General features: G+C 39.1%; 1 protein-coding gene across 1 annotated transcript in view; it reads right to left on the minus strand.

The window, feature by feature from the left end:
- LOC139743862 (uncharacterized) overlaps positions 1–21,203 on the minus strand; it is a 242,529-nt gene that overhangs the window by 54,159 nt on the left and 167,167 nt on the right. Inside the window, exon 4 of the mRNA XM_071654325.1 lies at positions 12,392–12,496. Coding sequence (XP_071510426.1) covers positions 12,392–12,496 — 105 coding nt within the window. The remainder of the gene's footprint in view (positions 1–12,391; positions 12,497–21,203) is intronic.

Genomic DNA, 21,203 nt, shown 5'->3' on the forward strand with positions numbered 1-21,203 from the left:
CTTTTTCCAAACCTTTGCCCCATGAGATGTTGTGCATGAGGGATGACAGCAGTTAAAATTAGAAACACAATTCTAATATTTAGACTTTGGAGATCAGTTTTTAAAAAAAAGGTACACAGTAATTGGCTGTACGATGAAATTAAGAAGTCTATGAATTGAAAGCATATATATAAAAATACAAATGTAGTTTCCAACCAATTACGTGATATTCAAGCTCTGAGAAGAAAAAAATTGGGGAGTTACTAAAACAAAAAATTGTTAAAGAAGATGATATTTTGCCAAGTTGTTGATTCCATGAATATTCCATCAACTCTCAAAATTCACAAACATTCAAAACTTGAAAACAATATGTGAAACACACTGCATAAAGAGCACTAGCTTTAAGAAGATGAACTTATTTTGGATAGGCCATAATGAAAAAACATACACTGGACTTTATTTTTCTGTCAATATCATTGTACCTATGTAATCCCATGCCCAATATAACAGTGCTTGGTATGTGCTTATGGTCTCTGCATTTTCTGATTCAGATTGGACTCGGAAGGGGAAGATGAAAGGGTAACGATGAAATAGGACAAGGCCTTAATTTCTTTCTATGATGATTCGCGGAACGTGATTTTGGGCAAGAGACACAGCAGACAGGCACACAAAATGGAGACATTGGTCCCCCCCCCCCCCCCATCATTTAAGTTCCAGATGGCCTGGATACTCCTGAGACTTTCATGGAAAACATCACCAAATCTGACAAATCTGACCAAAAAAAAAAAATTGGAGCTTGAGAGAGTATAAAGAAAGCAACCCCCCCCCCCCAAAAAAAAAAAAATTGATGAGCAGACAAAGAAGATGATAGAAAATTATTTAAAGTTAATGTCAGTCTCGCTTACTTTGCCCCGACCAGAGTCGGCCACGACAGGACATGCTAAATGAGCAACACACGAGCACCAAATGAATTTAAGGGAAAATACAAATTCCATGGCATGACATCACAATGGGTAGTTGTCAGGGTCCATCATCACGAGTCGCATCAGAGTGACTAATGTAGGATCTTTGTATCATGATACTGAGGCTGACTTTAAAGCATGGCCCGACATTAGGTTTTTCCTTTCACTTGCCCATCCAGCAAGTACAATCATTAAGTTTTCACATTTCTGCTTGTCCACAAGAAAACCAGATTATGCCCTAAAATAGCACCTATGTATGTATCAATTGACTTTTGGGAGTCAGAATTTTACTTGAATGCTCCCGGAAGCAGCTTTTGGCATTTTGATATTTTCACTAGCCCCAACATAAGTTTTACTTTCCCCCAGGCAGGGGGTACGTTCCAATGTCAATTCCTACATTAACAGCTGTTGCTATCATCCATTATCACTGTTTATATATATCTATATCTATCTATCTATATATATATATATATATATATATATATATATATATATATTACTGAAATTATTATCATCATCATTGTTATAATTATTATCTTTATTTCACATCATTACAAGCATCATTCACATTACTCTGTAGCTATTTTCATTCAATATCAATAATCATATCAGAGATAAGTCATGTGTATTAATGATAAATGTTTAGTAACTCATTGTATTCATTGATGTTTGCAGAAGGTTCACTCATCAGTCTCAACGAAATGAAATACAATTAACCAGCTTCACACACTTCATGAGTGGATTATTAGTGGCCAAACTCTACAGCTTGTAAAAACACATCAACCACATAGGTACTTTTTCCCCACTGTCTATCAATTCAAGCTCATAAATACTCAAATTACAACTAATTTTTCCCTTACAGGGAGCTTCTGTTGCTTCATTACTACTGCATGATTTCTCTCTCGCCTGAACCAGCTGAACAAGGTGATAAAAATAAAGAATGATATTGCTTCTTCCAATCCGCAAAGGTTGATGCGGAGGTCATCCTTGATTCCCTCTTTGCCGCTCATTCCATTTTGTTAAATGCTAAAACCTCTTTGCAGCTCTCTTAAACGGGAGCCCAGCTCAACCTCCCTGCCTGCCGAAAACTTAATTACGGCGATAATTGAGGGCTCTTGTGGCTGCGATCTAAACATCGCTCCCGAACGATACTTTTCCAAATCAAACCATTTCTCGCCGGACCTAATCTGATTAGCTCCATCTCTTAAGTCGCTCTCGCCGGCTCCGCTGCGAAAACCTTGCCGCATCTCCCTTCATCACGCTCACATGTTTCTCGGGATAATGCCGCATGATACTCGCGGTGAACAAAAAATCACCGAAATAGACCAAATTTCCTGTAACTGGGGCAACTAGCGATTAGCATTGAGCATGATTTCATCACTGATAATCAACAGATCGTTAAAAATTCCCGGTAGAAATGTTAGCGAAACAAGCATATGGATCTCTGCACATCTTTCTCACTGGAATTGAGTTGAACAATAATATTCTATCAGCCCGACACTTTACACGTATCCAATTCTAGTGTAGTTACAAACTAATACCAAACAGAAGGCAATCGCTCTACTTCATTATATCATACTAATTTCATTTTTCTTTCACTTGTTGACAGATGATGAATAGTATTTAAAAACAGTTTTGCCATACATCTTCAGATTGAAATTTTGGTCAGGAAAGGAAAATTATATCCTTCATACATACAAAGACGAATCAAGGTTAAAATCACCATATTTTCATGCCTTCAAACTGTATCATTAAATGTTACATGGTATTTCTGAAAGCTCATCGCTATTTGTATTTTTAAAAAAAGAGAGAAAAAAAATGATAAGAGGTGGTATATCTAATATTTCCAGTCAAGTGTGAGCAAACACAGAATTCATTCATCTGAGCTGTAAGATAAAGCAAAACTCTTTCAACACCACACAACATTGTATCATTATCCCCCTTCTTTCATGCAGTGAGACAAAACGTTATTATACATTGTATCATTATTCCCCCTTCTTTCATACAATGCATTTCCTCCCTGTGGACAACATCAATAGAGACTGAGGTATCAATTCTTCACATTGGATGACCTTTCACCTCGCCGGCATCAAAACGGAATTGATGCAGCAACGATAAGAAAAAGCAAGGAATCAACAACAACGACAACGACCTGCCTCAGGTGAAGCGTTCTCATGAGATAAAGAGGTATCTACATGGATAAGATGGCACATTGCAATTGTTAACTTCTCGAGGAAGAGGAAGAATTCCGTAATCCCCTCACAATGGAGGGCGACACCCGTTACGGGGGGCTTCGTGCTGTCAACACCGGGCAATTAGTCAAACTGCAGTGACATGCAACTATTCCTCCACTCTAAACCCGATCAAATGACCGATTTTTAATTCTTCTTTTCCTCCCCCACCCCCCCCCCCCCCCCCTTTCCAAGCTTGCATAACACAGAAAGCGTGCTGAAAGATTGAGGTACATGCATGCTCATTTGCACAGAGTTGATTTATGATCTCTCTGTACGAGGAACGTGATCCAATTTTTGCCACTGCTGTCATTGTTGATTGTGGATATGTGCAGTGCAGTCATTAAAAAGAGAAGAAAATACTCATTCACTGACTCCATTCTGCTCAAAATTCCTCTGTCATTTTGTTCCTTACACGTTTTCTTTGCTAAATCCATTTTCCTTTGTGAAGAAAACATACAAATAGCTTGTTAAACACACAGCATAGATGAATGGCCCCAATGGTTACAGTTTTGTTACCTCTTAGATATGACTATTTTCCCATAAACATACTTTCATACATGGCGCAGACTGTTCATAGAGGCAGTGTATTGAGGTCACCTTGAAAATGATGTGGTTATCTGGTCATGTTAAGAGCAAGATTTGATTACTAACATCTTCAGAAACCCAGCGTACTCCAGGGGAAGAGCACAGCGATGAAATAACCTTTCAAAATCTTAGTGGGAAGTTTGACGACCCTCCCTTCTCTGTACATTGCCAAAATCAATCCGTCTTCCTCGCACTAGAGTGTCTTCCTAGCACCAGAGTGTCTTCCTAATTCATTTTAAAGTGTTGTGATCGAATCAGACATGATACCGCCATCCCCAACATCAACTTCATCCAACACCTCTCTCGCTCTGCGCCTATCATCTCGCCGTCTCCATGGCAACAGATAGCATCTTCCTCTGTTCTACGGCAACTGTTCTCGTCGTCGCGCATCGTAATGGCATTATCAGGTAATGACAATCAGTATATCCAGAAAAAAACAAATGCTGGCCATAGGCCAACTTAACAAGAAAAACATGAGTGTGTAAACATGTGTATATTATGTTTAGGGGTGTGTGTGTGTAGGCCCTATTTTCCTCATTGACCTGCTGATACAAAGTAATGCTCTCTTCCATTTTCTATCTTTTCTGTTGCACAAAAAAGAAAAATAATAGCATTAATATTTCAATGTGAATGGGGTCACATTGTATGACTTCTTATGACGACAGGAGTTATTATGTAACTGATCTCTTCCTTGCATTCATACACACATTCTCTCCAAGCATACACACACATACCCGCACACACTGTTACACTAGCAAATATTTGTTATCTGGGCACCAGATGGAATGTATGTTTCCAGGAAAAACAAAAGGTTAGCACAAAATGACCTTCAGAGAGAGCTACATAGAGCTAGGGAGTTGCTAATATTTTGGAATGTTTCTATGACTACACTAGTTGTATCAAACTAGAATGACACTTGCTAAACTCAAAGTATCTCGAGGATCGTAGTTCCAGATTTGGATTCCAATGCTATGAAAACTCACACACATTGAGGGGATTAACATCACATGACAACGGATGGTTGGCGATAAGATCTATAAAAAAAAAAAAAAAATGGAGGGAAGACCAGACGTTGAGGGGGCGACACATTCGCAGGAAGGAAGCGATGGCTAAGCTGGCCAGATGCAATCGCTTCCATCACAAATAAAATAGTGCATGGGGTTGGGGCAGCAGGGTAGAAGGGAAAAGTTGACTGTACCATCGAAAAATACGGCAGCCCACCACACTTTCCAAGGGATATCAAATCACTGGTGGTTTGTATGTCAACAAAGATCAGGGGGGTGGGGGGGGGGATACTGCTTAAGATAGTTCCTGAAACTGAACATATACTTGATCTATACACATTACATGACATCAGTAATTCTAAATCAATATTTGCTTTCATGTAAATTTACTTTAATACCAACTTTTATGTGAATAGCTATTTCAATTGGCACATTCAGCAAACACTCTGAGCTGTATCAGCACACAAAATTGACATTCTGACTAATAACGATATAAAAATGTGCATTGCATGGACTACCATGGTTTTGAAGACTAAACATATCCCCTCTGGTGAACCTAATACAGCATATCATACAATAGTATCTATTCATCCCATAATGCTACTGCTCACTGTTCGTCGACTGGAGCTGAAAGTCAGTCAAGGATAGACTTGCTATGGTAGATATTTATGTTAATCAAACTTTATTAATTTAGTGATCCACGTTTAACAGGCCCTGCTTTTCAGTTCCTATTACTCTTTTGTATCATCATATTCATCGATTATCTGTCAATGCTGCAAAATATGCATTGTTTCTCTTCTAAGTATCATTCCATTTGTTTCTACATATATTTTGTAATGTATTTTCTGAATCACCTTGTACTAAACTGATTTTTCACAAATTGTTAAAATAATATGATGTGCGTATTGTACGCTTTTAATTTTTTTTACCCTTTTGTTGGACAGTTAAACAAACTGGAATTGAATTGAATTCAAAATCAAATTGAATTGAATTGCATTGAATTGCATCAAGAGTCACCAAAACAGGGCATACTATCTCTCTTCCTGCAATGTATTTTAATAAGACATTAGTTTACTTTTTGTGACATGTGCAATAGAAATGTGGTTCATTACCATCATATTATCTATTAACATCCCCAGGGAAGAGGGAAAGGAACAGTCACAGCAGATAATGACGACTGCAAATGTGGTATGCCCCTTGCAGCATACACCTGCATAATAATTACTCTGGGCTACGAGGTTTCCCCTCAAGACAGCACGTTCACCCTGCTCCTCGCAGTGATCGTTAAAAACGGTAAGTACCCTCTCCTTCCCTTTATAAATTCCTCCACGCGTGCATACCCGGGGGTCTGGGTTCGGAAATTTGATACCCTCTTTATAATGCGGGAGGGGGACCGGGAGGCTCGTTCCCTCCGACTAAAGGAAGATGAGGAGGAACCGGACAACCAGTATCGTAGGTAGAGAAAAATAGTCAAATCACTGTGAAAGTAGTCATTTCGAGTTCTAGGGGTATACCTACACTTCACTCACATTGAGAAGCGTAAATTTTAATGTATTCTCCATATATAGCTTTTTCCTCATTCTTCGCTCATTTATTATGTACACATGAAACAATAAAGAAGAACATGTGATTATTATTGTAATAACTATCAAAATTATTAGTATAATCATTATCATGCATCATGACATCATTTTCATTATCATTACGTAATATCATTTTTACTATTTTTATTCTCGTCATTATCTCATCATTATGTACAAACAGCCTTTTGCTGATAATTAGGAACAAATAAAATTTTCATCATTTCAAATTTTAACAAATTTTAAACTCATTGTCTTTAAAAGAAAACTACTGGTATCTGTCTTTCCATATTCACAAGAAAAAAAATATTGTTATGGTACCCTGAGCCTTTATGTACCCCATGTTGCAAGACTAGGGATTGAAATAACCTTATATGGTTCAGTCCAGCAAAGTGTGTTAACTCTTTCGTGACTGCTCGCTGAAAATGCCATTGACATCGTGTTAAACAGGTCACCAGTGGTGATGACAGACTTTAGCTCAGGTCGTCTGGCAAAGTGCTATTCATACTAATCATAGCAATAGTTGCAAGTTGAAGGGCTCACTTAAAAAGCTTTGGGGATGGTCCAAAGCTAATTTATGAACAAGTTGACAGGATTACAGTAAATGCTAACAAACAGGATCCATTAGCATGGATTCGCTGGTTTTAAAATCTCCCCCCTTCACTGGCTAAAGACTTAAAACATTTATTCAGGCATTTCAGGTTGTTTGAAGAGTGTGTGTGTGTTAAAACAAATTTAATCTGTCTCCAACACAGTGAACTTGATCTTCAAACACACTCCACTTGCCAATAGGCTCTGTTGTGAAGAGGTCACCCAGGGGTGATTGTCTACAAGTATACTACAAATTGTGGAGAAAATCTTGAGGTTGATTACACAGCCATCTATTCACACACTGTAAATCTTCCCTGAATGCAGCCTGAATGCTTAGCGGGGTATTACAGGACTAGAGTGGATTGAACACCAAGAGAGTCAATTTTGTCTTTCTGTCATCATTTTGAGCAAATCTCCCTTTTGTCCCAAATGGTTTAAACACTTGTATTTTTCATCACTTGAGTGAGAAGCTGATACACTAATGAATGCAGCACACTCTCACACCTTACAGCCAAAAGGCTAAGTCTTCAAAAGGTATTATAACATTGAAAATGGGGAGGGTGAGTTATACCTTCAAATTAAAAAAAAATAACTATGAATGCATTTAATTCTCTATAGAGATAAGAGTGATCAACAAGTAGCACATCACAAATAACAGCAGCATAAACACCATAAGCCTTACATTTCTACTGACTGCAATCATTCAAATAAAAAAAACATCATTTTTTCAGATTTTTAAATAGTTGCAGTTTCACCTAGTATGGTATGATAGTTTTAACCACAAAGATGACCTCTTCACTGAACTAAGCCCTAAATAAATGGCTTCCAAACTGAACACAATCACACAAAGTCACTAATCTCCACAATTTGGAAAGGAAATAATGACAGATTTAATATTAGACAAAATGAACCAATGAAATTGATCATCTTACTTAATAAAAATGATGCCATTATCATCCTCTGAGCATTATAGGCAAAAGAAAAGGACAGACTTGGTGCTAAACAACGCATAATGTTAGTGCTTCTTATAGTATTTATTACCTTAAAGTTGCTGAAAATCATGTTCAAACAGTTCCCTTAAGCTTTTCTTGCCTCCCCCCCCAAAAAAAAAAAAAATTATTATGTTACAATTCAAGCATAATGGGTGGAAGAATCATCTGCACAATTAATGGCCCTTGGGAGGGAAAGGTAACCATCGAATCCGTGTCAGAATCAGGTTTCCATTTCCACCCCTGGCGAATTCGCCAACAAAAGGATCACAGGCCATCGGAACACTGCAGATTTTCTCACATATTTACCAAAGGAGCGGATTAAAAGCTTTGGAAAATTACTGGGTCTAGGTCTGCAGGGCGGCAAAAAAAGGGGAAAAAAAAAGGAGGAACTCATAATAGAAGGGGAGGTGGAGAATAAGAAAAGGAAGAAAGAGAAACACAGTTACCACCACACCTCCGGTGCCTATAATTCATGCTTTGTCCCACACAAGAAGGATGCAATAAATTCACACAATTCAAAAATATCAATACCTGAGAATGCACTGCCATTTATTCTCTTTTCTCTCTTTTTTTTTTTGCATGAATATGTCATGCACACAGCACAAAAACAACAACAATAACTGAGGGACAATATTTGGTTAATCCTAAGTCAGAAAGTTAAAGTTAGTATTCAAGGAATTTATGTGGCATTCATTTTTTCATCCTTTTTTCAATGATTATTTTTTTAAAGACCTGAGCTGATTCTTCTTGTAACGATTGGCAGTCACAATAGTAATTTCTATCCATGGGTATGAACATCAATTGTTGCTTCACGGTTATTCAGCGAGCTATCAAAAATTGGTTTACATTGTGCGAACATGGAGCATACTGAAGAGAGAGAGAGAGAGAGAGAGGGAGATAGAGAACATTTCATTTTCAGTGAATGCTTTGGATTAGAAGGGAGTCATTAATGGCAGTATTTAACAAAAGAAAACATTGTGAATCTTTCAGCACCATTTTTTTTTTCCACTCACATTCTTACAAGATATTCACTTGATGGATGAAAAATGACAGATGCACGCATTTCCTTCATATCACTGTATCACCCAGCAATTCTAGCAGTGATTCTTTTATTCATATGCTTTATGCCTGTACAAATGCATACAAGTAGTGACTTTTTTTTAGGACCACATTTGTAGGTTATCTAACTGCTCATCTGGCTCTGATAATTAATAACAAGAGTGACAGACAGTCTACATTTTCTCTGAAATGCATGTTGTGTGTGTGTGTGTGTGTGTGTGTGTGTGTGTGTGTGTGTGTGTTTAATTCATGTCATTCATTTGTTTGTTGACTTTAGGTTTTTTTTTTCATCTAAAAGTCAAAATATTGATGGACTGTTACATCTATTCTCTATTTCGGCAAGCACAGTCATTACAGTTCTCCAGTTCCCTAGTAAGTCATAAAAACCCATAAAATATTTGCTAACAATCTAATCCAAAACTATTATGACATCAATATCACAAGATATTTTTCAATTTTACACAGGAACTACATAAAAACTTTGAAAAAAAAAATGTTTGTATTTACATTAGATTCATACTACTAAAAAGAATTAAAAGAAAAAAGTATCTGCTTGCTCTGTTTACATAAATTGCAATCTTTGGAGGATAATATCCCAAAATTTTCGGCACTTTGTAAAAAGGATGAGCAGCTTTAGCACTGATTGTATATGATTATTGAAATGGTCCAATTTGTCCCAGATCTTTATCAACAGATTCGACTGAATAGCCTCACTCGCTGATGAAATGATAAGAGTCGATATGAATAGCCTGCCCTTTAATTGTTCCCATTTCTGTCGGACAGTTATGTTTGTTTGGGGAGTTTCGTCCCCTGGCAAAATGTATTGAACTCTTCATCCCGCTAAATCTTTATTCAACATGTTACATTTCCTTAATGGTTTTATAGATATTGCACAAGTTTTTGCTTTGATTTTTTTTTCTTTTAAGCCGCTGAAGACAAGTCCCATTTATACTCGGGCATGTGTCTATGGGAAATGCATGTTGTAGCAAAATCAAACCGTCCCCAATGGGTTAAGAAGTGAGCAGGTCCCTGGGATGTCATAATGGGTGTGTTTACATGCTTCTCTGTGTGCTCAAAATCTTTAACTTTTTATGCAAGGAGGCACACAGCTGAAAGAAATGATATGAAAATGAAATCTCTACATCATTTTCAGCACATGATGTGCATTGAGGTTCTGGACAAATTTAGAAATCAGCATGGTGACCGGTCACATCAACAGTGTGTCACATTTTCATTATTGTTGTTGTTGTAATGGTCCCTCTCTGAAGGGGGGAACCTGCAGGTTGCGATTGAAAAACTATTCAAAAATATGTCAGTGTTTCCCATCCAGTCTCGATCCATTTCCCTTTTGATATTCGGAGAGCCAAATTGGAGAGGGTAGGAGGTTAGGGATTATCTGATGATCAGAGCAGGAATCTTTCGCTCCTGCGGGTCTGCGAACTGCAAATGCCCTGGTGATAACCATCTCAAAATCTCATGTCGTTGTCGTTACCCACTGCACACCGCTGGACACGCTTCTATCATGCCATACCTCACTAACAACTCATGAAATTAGCATTTTGATGAAGAAAGATAACTATGGAATTTATAGTTATTTTCTATTTCTATTCAGACAGAGTAGGAGTGCATGTTAGTGTATTTGGATGTGTGTGGTGATGTACTGAATGCACATGAATGCATTGTATGTATGTGCATATGCACAATATGTATGAATGAAGTGATAGAAAATGTCTGGCTCAAAATACCTACATACTAGGCAATTTGATGCAAACAGGGAAGAATAGCTTTTGTAATATCGCCTAACTCATCACTTGATCTACAAACTAAACAGCTACAAAGTACAGAAACTTCTAACCAGATTATTCAAATCTCTGCTCCAAATAGCAAGCATACACGATTCATGATGCACATTGTGTATAGCAGTTGTAAAGGCAAATCTTCAATAAACTGCAGTATTTTTCATGGTTTGGAAAGTAGTTTTGCATTGAAATACATTCAAATCTGACATTTCATCTGCACCATTACTGTTTCTCTTACAGCAAAACCAAACAATATTATACCTTCATCCCCCCTCAAAAAATACAAAAATAAAGATCCCCTAGAGCCACCCTACATGAAGTTATACCACCTGCAAAATATTTTTGCTTCTCCTTATCCCCACAAAAACTATGACAATAAAAAAAAAGGGAATAGAAAAAACTAAACTGTAGCATATAAAGATATCTTTCACACAAATATTTTTGTTGTTCTCCATCCAACATCCTCTGGGGCGTATCTGTCACGTTTGTCACAAGTGTCGGGGTAAATGGGCCATGATGACATCAAGCGGTACGGATTATCGGCTGTTTTTCTTAGCTCTAGGCCTCACTCTCCCCATCTCATTTTTTTTTCTTCCTTTTTTCAAATACTTATACCATCAGTCAGTCTTATACTTGGCCATGATGTTCCATGATTGTGGGCGAGAAAAAAAAGAAACGACCTGAGAAAGTCATGACATTACACATTCTCAGCACTTTTCAAGTTAAGGAAGTCAAGTTCTTTGAACTCATATGTGAGGACATCCAATCGAAAACGATTGCAATTTGGATCACAATTTTTTAGCTGTTGTTGTTGTTGCCTGTGTACGTGTGAACAAGAGTGCCAAAGAGCGCAATTTGAAATGCGATTTGAATTATGCTTTTTCAACAATAATGTGTGAGTGGGTCTGATTGTTTGGATCCATAATTTAAAAAAATTGTGTGAAATGTCCTTATGAACAAACTAATAGTCCTTATCTATTTTGGGCTTACTGGTTTGACACAAAAAGCAAATGCTTCTTTGAGCTTTTGCAGGTTAAATTTCCATTATCACATCAAGCACTGGAACCATGTGGGTGCGTTCAGACATGTATTCACTGCCTCATGGTATAAAAAGTTGCAATTAGTTGACTGCTAATATATAGATTGCAAGATAGTACACTGTAGGTTGTGAAACTTATTGCAAGATACGCAGACTGTGGAAAATATTTTTGGTTATTTGTACACTGAACGAATTCCAACCAGCGGCAGCGGTAAAAGCCTCTATACTTTGAATCAGTTTGTTAACCCCTTTCATCTATATTTTAAGGCTCTGGGTAATATATCTATCTTTCACTCCGGAAGAAAAGAAAAAAATAGTCTCACAATTGTTTTTTCCTCTTTCTACTTCGGTCCATGTCTTTCTAAAGGAGCATATTAAATGATGCGTATTCGTTTAATTGTACCATCCTCATTCATCTATTCATTCATTCATGTATTCATTCATTCATTCATTACAGAGCACACAGCAACTGTTGTGGATAACTGGAAGAATTGAACAAGTAGGGGAGGGTGGGGGAGACAATAAAGACAAATATAAAGATGAGAAGACAACTACACTGAGACTTACCATACTGGCACCGTGGTCCCTGGAACCCTGGCTGGCAGCGGCACATCTGTGAGTATCCACCGGAACAGGTACCTCCATTGAAGCATACGCCCACGCTGCAGGTTGCTGTAGTAGGAAGATATATATAGAGAGAGATATATATAATTATGCGCCATTACCAATCCAAATATCTCTTTAATATTGACTTTTCCAACTTGCATTTCTTCAAGCCATGTATTCCTATTAGGTTTCAAAGTGTTACTGTATTACGGCAACTTTGGTATTAGAACAGGACAACACTGTTTGTATTTGCTATCATTACTTACAACCATTATATGCTTTCCATTTCATCAGTTGATAATGAGAAAGGCGTTAAGGTGCCTCAAACACTAGGCTCTGGTAGCCCTATCATTCTCAACTAACAGTTTTATATGCTGTAGTACTATGTAGTTCTATGCATATTGTAAAATGTCTGTACAAAGGTTGGTGTAAGATCTGTTGTACTTCATCTGTGGTTTCTCTATGGAGCTCCCTTATGAAAGACCATTAAATCAATAAAGTAAATTAGCCATCCATCACTAAATACACAAAGCCAAGAATAGACACTGGGGAATGAATGAATGCAAAGAATATCTTCCTCCACAACAAGTAATAACTGCCTATATTTAGCTGGTGGAAATCGGCATACAGTGAAAATATAGTGTGAAATATGATATCATGGCACATAGCCATGCAGGACAATCACAATATCTTCATCATTTGGAGAACATTGGAGTTCATTCATAATGAAGGAGTCATCAAAATTTTTTTTGAAATCATTTCACAGGTTGTCACTGCTAGTATCAGAATTAGATAACTTATCAAACAATTCTGCATCCTACCAAATTAGCTCTGTCCTTATGCCTTGATTGCATCACCAGAAAATCAACTCAGACAGAAACCTGTCCTCTCAGCAAAACAAAATATAGAAGAAAAAAAAAAACATGGACACCATAATCATCACTCCTCCTTCACCCATCATCTTCATCGCAGATGCATGTTTCCTTCGTCGTCACGGCGACCCAATGATGCGATGCAAGCTTCCAGGATATACGCTCCCTTTCCACTCAAGCTACAAGCTCACACCACATGTTCACCAATGCCTCGTTTCTTCCTTTCCCCTGGCCCTATCAACGTCCCTCCCCCCCCCCCCCCCCCCCCACACACACACCAATGCTCCACCCCCATCCTGTCACATGAGCAAGCCAGCTTCCAATACCAAAATGTTAACTCTCTCTGTGCTAGAGACTCTGCATGGTGTGTACAGCAGTACTGGCTTTTCTATGCACATCAGTAGTCAAAGCACATGAAGGGTTAACAGTTAACAGTTAACTCTGAGCTGTAAGGTTCCACAAGCATCAAGACTTTCTAATATTGTGTGAATATAGAGCTATGAAATCATTTGGGTTGAAAATAGTTATTGTCAGCCAAGATGACAAATTATGAAGCCTTATCTAGCAAACAGGATTTCATGACAGGAGAATGAAATGAGCGCTGCTGAGTGGATGGATTGTGGCTGAGAACTTGATCAGGCCTGGTACTACACTACACTCAAACTCAGATTGAGTTAAGAATGTTCAGCCTGTGATTGACACATCTGATGCCAAAATACCAGCTTCTTCCATGGGGCTCTTCACAAAGGGACCAATTTGCACCCCTCTGTCAAAGAGTGCACCCTCCTTTCAGCTTGTCTTGGGAGCGTTGGGATTGTTATTCATTAGCACCTCATCGACAAGACCACTATTATAACAGGGGACAGTTATTTGCATGGGGCATGACACTGGCAGAGTGGACCAACAAATAGACATTGTGCAGCCCTGTATGGGGCCAATGGCCATTTTGTATAGGCCCTAAAAAGACAACACAGGTATCCAATGTGGGTCTTCTGTTACAAGATTCAAACACAAGACTGAGTGGCAGCATCTTTACGCATAGACTTTTATATGCACTTAGCAATGCACTGCAATTAAAACAGAGAAAGATAGAAAAAAGAACAGAATGGTATGCACTTGTACCCTTGTAGGCCTACAACTCCAATCAGTGAAATATAGCATACTTGTGTTTCCTTTTTATTCAACCCACGAACTAAAAACATACCTTCATACAGTCCTTGTTATAGTGCACAATTTTCTCTAAAGTATTTGAGACCACTGCATTATCAATACCCCACTCCTGGATTTATTTTTCTCAACTAAATGCTCAAACATAAAAGCTAGAATATAGACTTTACAGTATACAAGCTGGAAGAGAGCCCTCACATGGTGAAACCACGCCATCTCTTGGCGGGCCAACTCATGAACAATAAATTCACGGCACTGACACCCGATTCCCCTTACACTAATTTCTTTCGTGATTTCTCTGTGAACCCTGTAAATGCCTTTTCCCCATGCCTACTATGCGGCTGCATGAAAAATGACTGTAATTCTAATGGATCCCTATAATATGGCACCGTGATCCTTCACAATACTTGTGGGACGCCCAACACGGATTATTTGCACCAAAACAGACATATATTCGTCCATTTGGAACTACTTTGTTCGGGCGAGGTCATTACACCGAGAGAGCAACAACATCACTGTTTCCGAAATGTGCTGGTGCGGCAGGTTTGATTGATTTGCTTTCAAGGTAGAACCAACTCTCACACGTTTGGCAAGACCTTCTTGCAGGTCCAGAGAGAGTCCCCGGAATATACATTTCTTTCACTCCCGGAGTCCATGTGGGGACTGCGTACTCCCAGCAACGAGCACGGTTGGCATAACAGGGAGAAGAAAAGATGATGTTGAGGTAAAAACCTTGTGCTTGGCAAGCCACCTATAGGAAGCCCTGGGGTGTGATACAAAACTTGGGGTGCAACATCGCCCCCCATCACTGCAGCCAATTTCATCACCATCCCCCCCCCCCCCATTCTTCCTCATCCTTTCCCTCCCACAAACCGATCCAGCAGGTAGATCTCTCCTCCGGGGGTTGTCCAGGATGATGGTGATGCGGGAAGTCATCGCCACGCCAACGGTAAACTGGAACCAGATGCCACTGTCTGCTTGCGACACAACCACCAGAGATTTCAGATGGTTTCTCCTTTCTGCTCTTTCCTCTCCTCTCAAGGCTCGTGATCCGTTTTGGAAACAGGAGTCGAGTCCTTTGTTGGGGGTTGTCACGTTTAACGAACATCACGAGAGGCGTGATGTATGTCACCCCTGCTTGTAATGTGTATCCCGCCTGCTGAATGGATATGTTGTGCATCCATCTTCATCAATTAGAGGAGTTTAACACAGTGCTACGGGACTTTTACAAAGCTCAGACACACTGGAAAGACAAAGTGCATTTCATGCCAAAAACCTTTCTATCCACTTTCTAGTGATTCAGAATCTGTTTCTTTTTTCTTTCTCTCTGAGTGGTTTTTATTGGCAGTGCCAGGTGGACAGCAGCAAACAAATAGTTCTTCAAATTAACATTTATCTTCTTTTCATAGTAAATAACAAACAAACGAACAAACATACAAACTTACTTCAAGCAGATGCTGCAAAAATCTATAACCCAGGACCAACAATTTTACCTCATTATAACTAGTACACTTTGTACCTTGTTGTATACATACTAGAAAGAGACCTGTGAAGTTCAGTATTGTTTTATTACATGGAAAGTTGAAACTATGGGCAATTTTAGACAATTTCAAGCCACGAAAAAGTGGTCGGCTCCACTTCACAAAAGTTCCATTCCAGCAATGTCTCTGGTCTCATAGTATGCATGTGTTTTGGGCTGTTGTTTTTATTTTTTTCATCCAATATGACAGGTTATGTAGTGACAGTAATAATGTGGCATGTGATTGATATGAATTGAAATCATCCATGTCGAAATCATCGACATATGTTCATCCATCATCTCACATTTGTTTTTGCTTTTTTAGAAATATGAACTGCATGTTGTTTTTATTTTGTTATTGTTTTTTTCTATCCTTATGGAGAATGGGAGAGAGGCAGCGTTGGTCGGTTGTAATTTCCTCCTGTTCTCATGAAGCCAAGGGATGTTGTTGATGACTTCAGTTTGTGATTGTAATGTAATATTACTCTTCGCCAGATGTTATACCCAGCGGCCATCTTGCCGTGCTTCCCAAAGCAACATTTGCAATTCCCCAACTCGCCATGTGCTGGCTGGCCCTAACTAATCAGACAGTCTTCCTAACCCATCTCCCCTATATAGATATCCCCATGTCAAAGACATTAAGGCTGAAGTTTAGAAAAATCATTTTAAAAAAAAATCTTTGACACATTACACTTTCTTACTCTCTTTTGATCAGTATGGAAGAAGACAAATAACAAGTGAACGAAGTAATTTTTCTATAGAACATGATTTGGAAATACAAATTTTAACTATATCCACCAATCTCTCTTTGAAGAATGAATTCATTGCCAGAAGAAAAAAAAAGGGGAAAATGTAAAAGTATATTCATGTGTGCAATATAGAAGGTAAGAGATCAGACGACTGATCCGCTCCGTTTGCATTAAAAAGAAAATGGAAAGATCATTGTAAAGAGAATTCTGATAGCAGTTTGAGTTGAAATTCAGCATTTCAATGCTAATATCACACCACCCATCTATTTTTTAGTTGAAAGACAGAGGATCAGCGAGAAATTACTATGACCTATGGTAGAACAAACAAGAATCTACATGAAAAGTTTAGAGATGGTCAATGCAGGTGTCTATTTCCTGTTGCTGTTGTTGCAGTTGTTGCTGCTGCTGCTGATATTGTTGTTGTTGTTGTTGTTGTTGTTGTTGTTTTGTTTTGTTTCCATCTTCAGATAAAAATATAGGCCTACACAAGTTGCAAGAATAATACATATTATGAAGAAACTGGGGATTACCCATTCATCCATATCTGCAAAATATGGCTGTTCTTCTACACCAAATATGAATGCAACTTAAGACTATATCTGTTACAAACTTTCACAGAGGATGCTTCATGGTGATGGGGGGGGGGGGGTGGAGGGGTCTAGTCTAAATAAGAGGTGAATCTACCTTTAAACCCCCACGATTCTCATCTCATTCCTCCAGCAGACCATGAAATCAGGTCCAGATACCGGTGATCATCAACCTGTTGGGTAGGCTACCCTACTGTCTTCCTCCGGGGGCCCAGACTGCCCCGATATATCACGCGAGATTTGCGAGACGTGAAATTGATTCCAATTACGAGGGTCACTGGACCTCCATTTCCTCTCTGGTCCCAAGCATCAATCAAATAATTTGTGATACATGCGGGATATTTTCACTAAAGGGCGAGGTATATACATCAGGCAATGCAGCGTTGAAAGCATATTGAAAGTTATGTCTCAGAAGCACAATTGAACTACAAGATACTGTGTGGTATTCATTTTGGACTACATGGTAGTATTCATACCAACGATTATAAATTGTACAGTTAATATCTTTCATGAAAGAATGTATGCAGGTTGGTTAAGATCCCAAATCAGACAAATCAATAGTGCAATGATCATAATTACATTGTGAAAATCATGAGTATGAACTATTCTATTGTTTAGTAATCCTATTTAGATCTAAAATCAAATCAGATGAATTGTCAGCTACACAATTATGATCATAATGTGACAATCGTGACTATGAACTATTCTACTGTCTAGTAATAATCCTGTTTGGGTCTCACATCAAATCAGTCAGATCATTAGCTGAACAATAACAATCACATTGTGACAATTACAATATTATGTAAACTATTCTTCTGTCCAGTAAATTTTTTTTATCTTTCAGGATACTAAAACCACGACAAAACAAGACAATGAAAAGAAAAAAAAAAGAAAAGCAAAAAACAGATGAACTAACCTAAGTCATCCCGCTGTTGGGGGGGGGGGGGGTTCCGATTTCATGATGGTATTGTCATATCCCAGGCTGCCAACATTCATATAGCAAAGCCAGGGAGATTGCGAATAGCAATAGGGGAACACTTTACATCTCGATTTGGGATAATAACTTCAAAATCAGGGAGGTTTTTGTATTCTTTTGTAGGGACATGGAGAAGTAGGGTTAATTTTTTGGGAGCCTCTAACAGAATCATACAGGGAGGCTTGCCAGGCGGGCATATCTCCTGCCAAAAATTGTCATTTGGATTTGTCGGGGGGGGGGGGGGGGGGGGGTGGGGAAGATATGACCCTTCTACAGCAACAACCAACAACACAACACTATTAAACCCACATTAATCCATTGAAGACAAGTCCCGAGTATACTCGGGCAGATGTCTATGGGGATGCGTGTTGTAGCAAAATCAGCTTGTCCTCAATGGGTACAATTGAAGTTCTTTGCCTGTGGAGCTGATAATATGGAGCAAAAGATTAGAACCATCTGACTCAAAATCACCTCAAAAGACTTTCCTCCTTCCCCCCCATATCAATCTATTCCTTCCCCTTTCGGTTGTTTCAATCCTAACTCAACCCTACTCCCCAGCAATCCATAACTGCGTTTAAAACGGTCGTCCGAAATGGTTCGAATCCTTAAAGTCTGAGTCATTGGGATGCATTTCTTGTTTCTGTAAGAACAGAAAACGTACGGAGAACCAGCGGCAGAGGCAAAAAAAGGAGTGGTCTCCCCCAATTTCCCGCTCAAATACTTGACAGAAGGAAACAGGGATGAAGAGGACAGTTTGGGGTGCATCGGACGGACCCTCCTCGATCCCCTCACTATTGATTCATCAAATTGGAGGGACAGGGAAGTCCTGTCAGTTCAATCCAAGCTCAGTTTATAGTTTGATACAGGACAATCATGCATCACAATTCTATCACAAAATTCGCCAGATGACGAGCTTGAATGCTTGCTCTGCATCAGCGGCACAAGAGCTAGGACATACAAAACAGAGGAAATCATCTTTCATTTCGAAGGTCATATGTTTTCCAGCCTTAGTTTAGATAAAGTCCACGTTGACCACTGTCTCTGGTCTTAAGAAAAGGAAAAATTTGAGATCAGACCACAATAGCACACGAAAAAGAGTGTTTGCCCACAAAGAAAAAAGCGTCATCGTCGAGATATTTAATAGCTAGAGTGACCGTCTGTCTATGAATGACAGTCCAAACTTGTCTTTCCCTGTATTTGTTCGCTTGGTAGAGGACCGTACAATGGGCTCGACTTGGTGACCGCCTATGATGAGGCTTAGGGATTTACAGGGTGTGAGACTTCAGTAGCAAAGGTGGGAGTGGTGAAGGTAGGGGATACAGGGAGGGGGGGGGGGGGGGGTGGGGATAACACTAATGTGCTCTAGTCACTTGGATGTTTCAAACCCAGCCCTGGCACAGGGGCATATCAGCACTATCTCAAAGAAAAGGTGTGGGGGGGGGGGGGGGGGGGGGGGGAGATAGAGTTAGGGTCAGGATGGGGCAAAGACATTATTTTGGTTCCAGAGGTTGGGTCCGGTCTTGGCTGGACAGTGTCCAGACTAGGATTCCAATGAGCTAATCTTTCCCCTCTGGCGATGAGCCTCATTAATGCCACGGGATTATGGCAGGCTGGTAGGAAACAAATCGACAACAAAACAAACGCAGTAAATACAGAACTCAGCGAGACATGACACCACGGAGGCATGAAAAGAAGTGAGAAAGCCACAGGATGTCGCTCCACTGCTCACTTTCTCAATCAGCTCACAATACCGTGCTTCCAGAAAGATATTGACAAACTACAAGTAGCATTCTGAAGTGAGATTTACCTGTGTTGTTGCTTTATTGAAGACAAGGCATGTCTGGAACACATTACACAACAATTTTAAGCTTAAAGGTTTTTCACCATGACCTCATATTGAAGACAATTCTTTCCAGATCCATCAAGCACAGCCAACTTACACTTTGGTGGATAAAGAATGAACAAAACTGGGAAATATTTGATATTGTCATAGAAAACAGGCACAATACAAAAGTGAGTTTAAAGTCTTTCAAAGGCAACCTCACAGAAGAATCACAATTTCATCTCAGTCCACTTTCTTTTCATGAGTGATATTAGCCTCTGTTTTGAAGTCAAAGACTTGTCTTGGGAACACATTAATGTGCAATATACAGGGAGAGGTTTTCCCAGTCCCGTTAGCAAGTCTTTGTGTGATGTTCGGTCTGTGTTCTCCCCTGTTCCTGACTACTGAGATCAGCACAACTTCGAGATGATTCAAAATCTTCAGGATCGGAGAAGCTAGAAATCTCAGGATCTTGTCGCAAGCACCCAAAAGATTAGCAAACAGTCTGGATATTTTAATCCAGCCCTCGATGGCGCTTTTCACATTGGATTTGCTCTTTAGCGGGCGTGATCCCCACCTAGTCCCAGAAAGGTATGCCATTCTCTTGATTCTTAGGTTTGTAGTTAAACACCTGTAGCCTCAAAATGACTCACCTCCCTGAAGGCAGTTGCCAATTTGAAGGCAGCAATAACAAGGACAAATAAATGTATGTGACCTGATTGAATACACACAATTTGTGTCATCTGTCAAACCACCTGATGGAGTTAACAAGACTAACAGATTGCAACACACATTACAAAGTTTTTTGATGGTACCAAAACAAGCACATTTATCTGGAGTGACATTGCACTAATTCTAAAGAAAAGAAAAAGAAAATCATACACTGAGAGCCATGTACACGTGTATCATTTGCTCCTAGAAACACAAGACATCAATGACAGAATGCATGAACTTGCAAGAGCATTTGTTTGTTTGTTTTTCTTGCAATTCATCGTATCCTGGGGATGTTTGTGAGAAAAATTAAACATATATTTCTCTTCCAACAACACAATCTATACAGAGCTTGGGATATCAAGGAATT

Source organism: Diadema antillarum, unplaced genomic scaffold (genome assembly GCF_040938485.1).
Source record: "Diadema antillarum isolate AM-2024a unplaced genomic scaffold, OU_Dant_1.0 seq00001117_RagTag, whole genome shotgun sequence".
In the NCBI taxonomy this organism is placed as follows: domain Eukaryota; kingdom Metazoa; phylum Echinodermata; class Echinoidea; order Diadematoida; family Diadematidae; genus Diadema; species Diadema antillarum.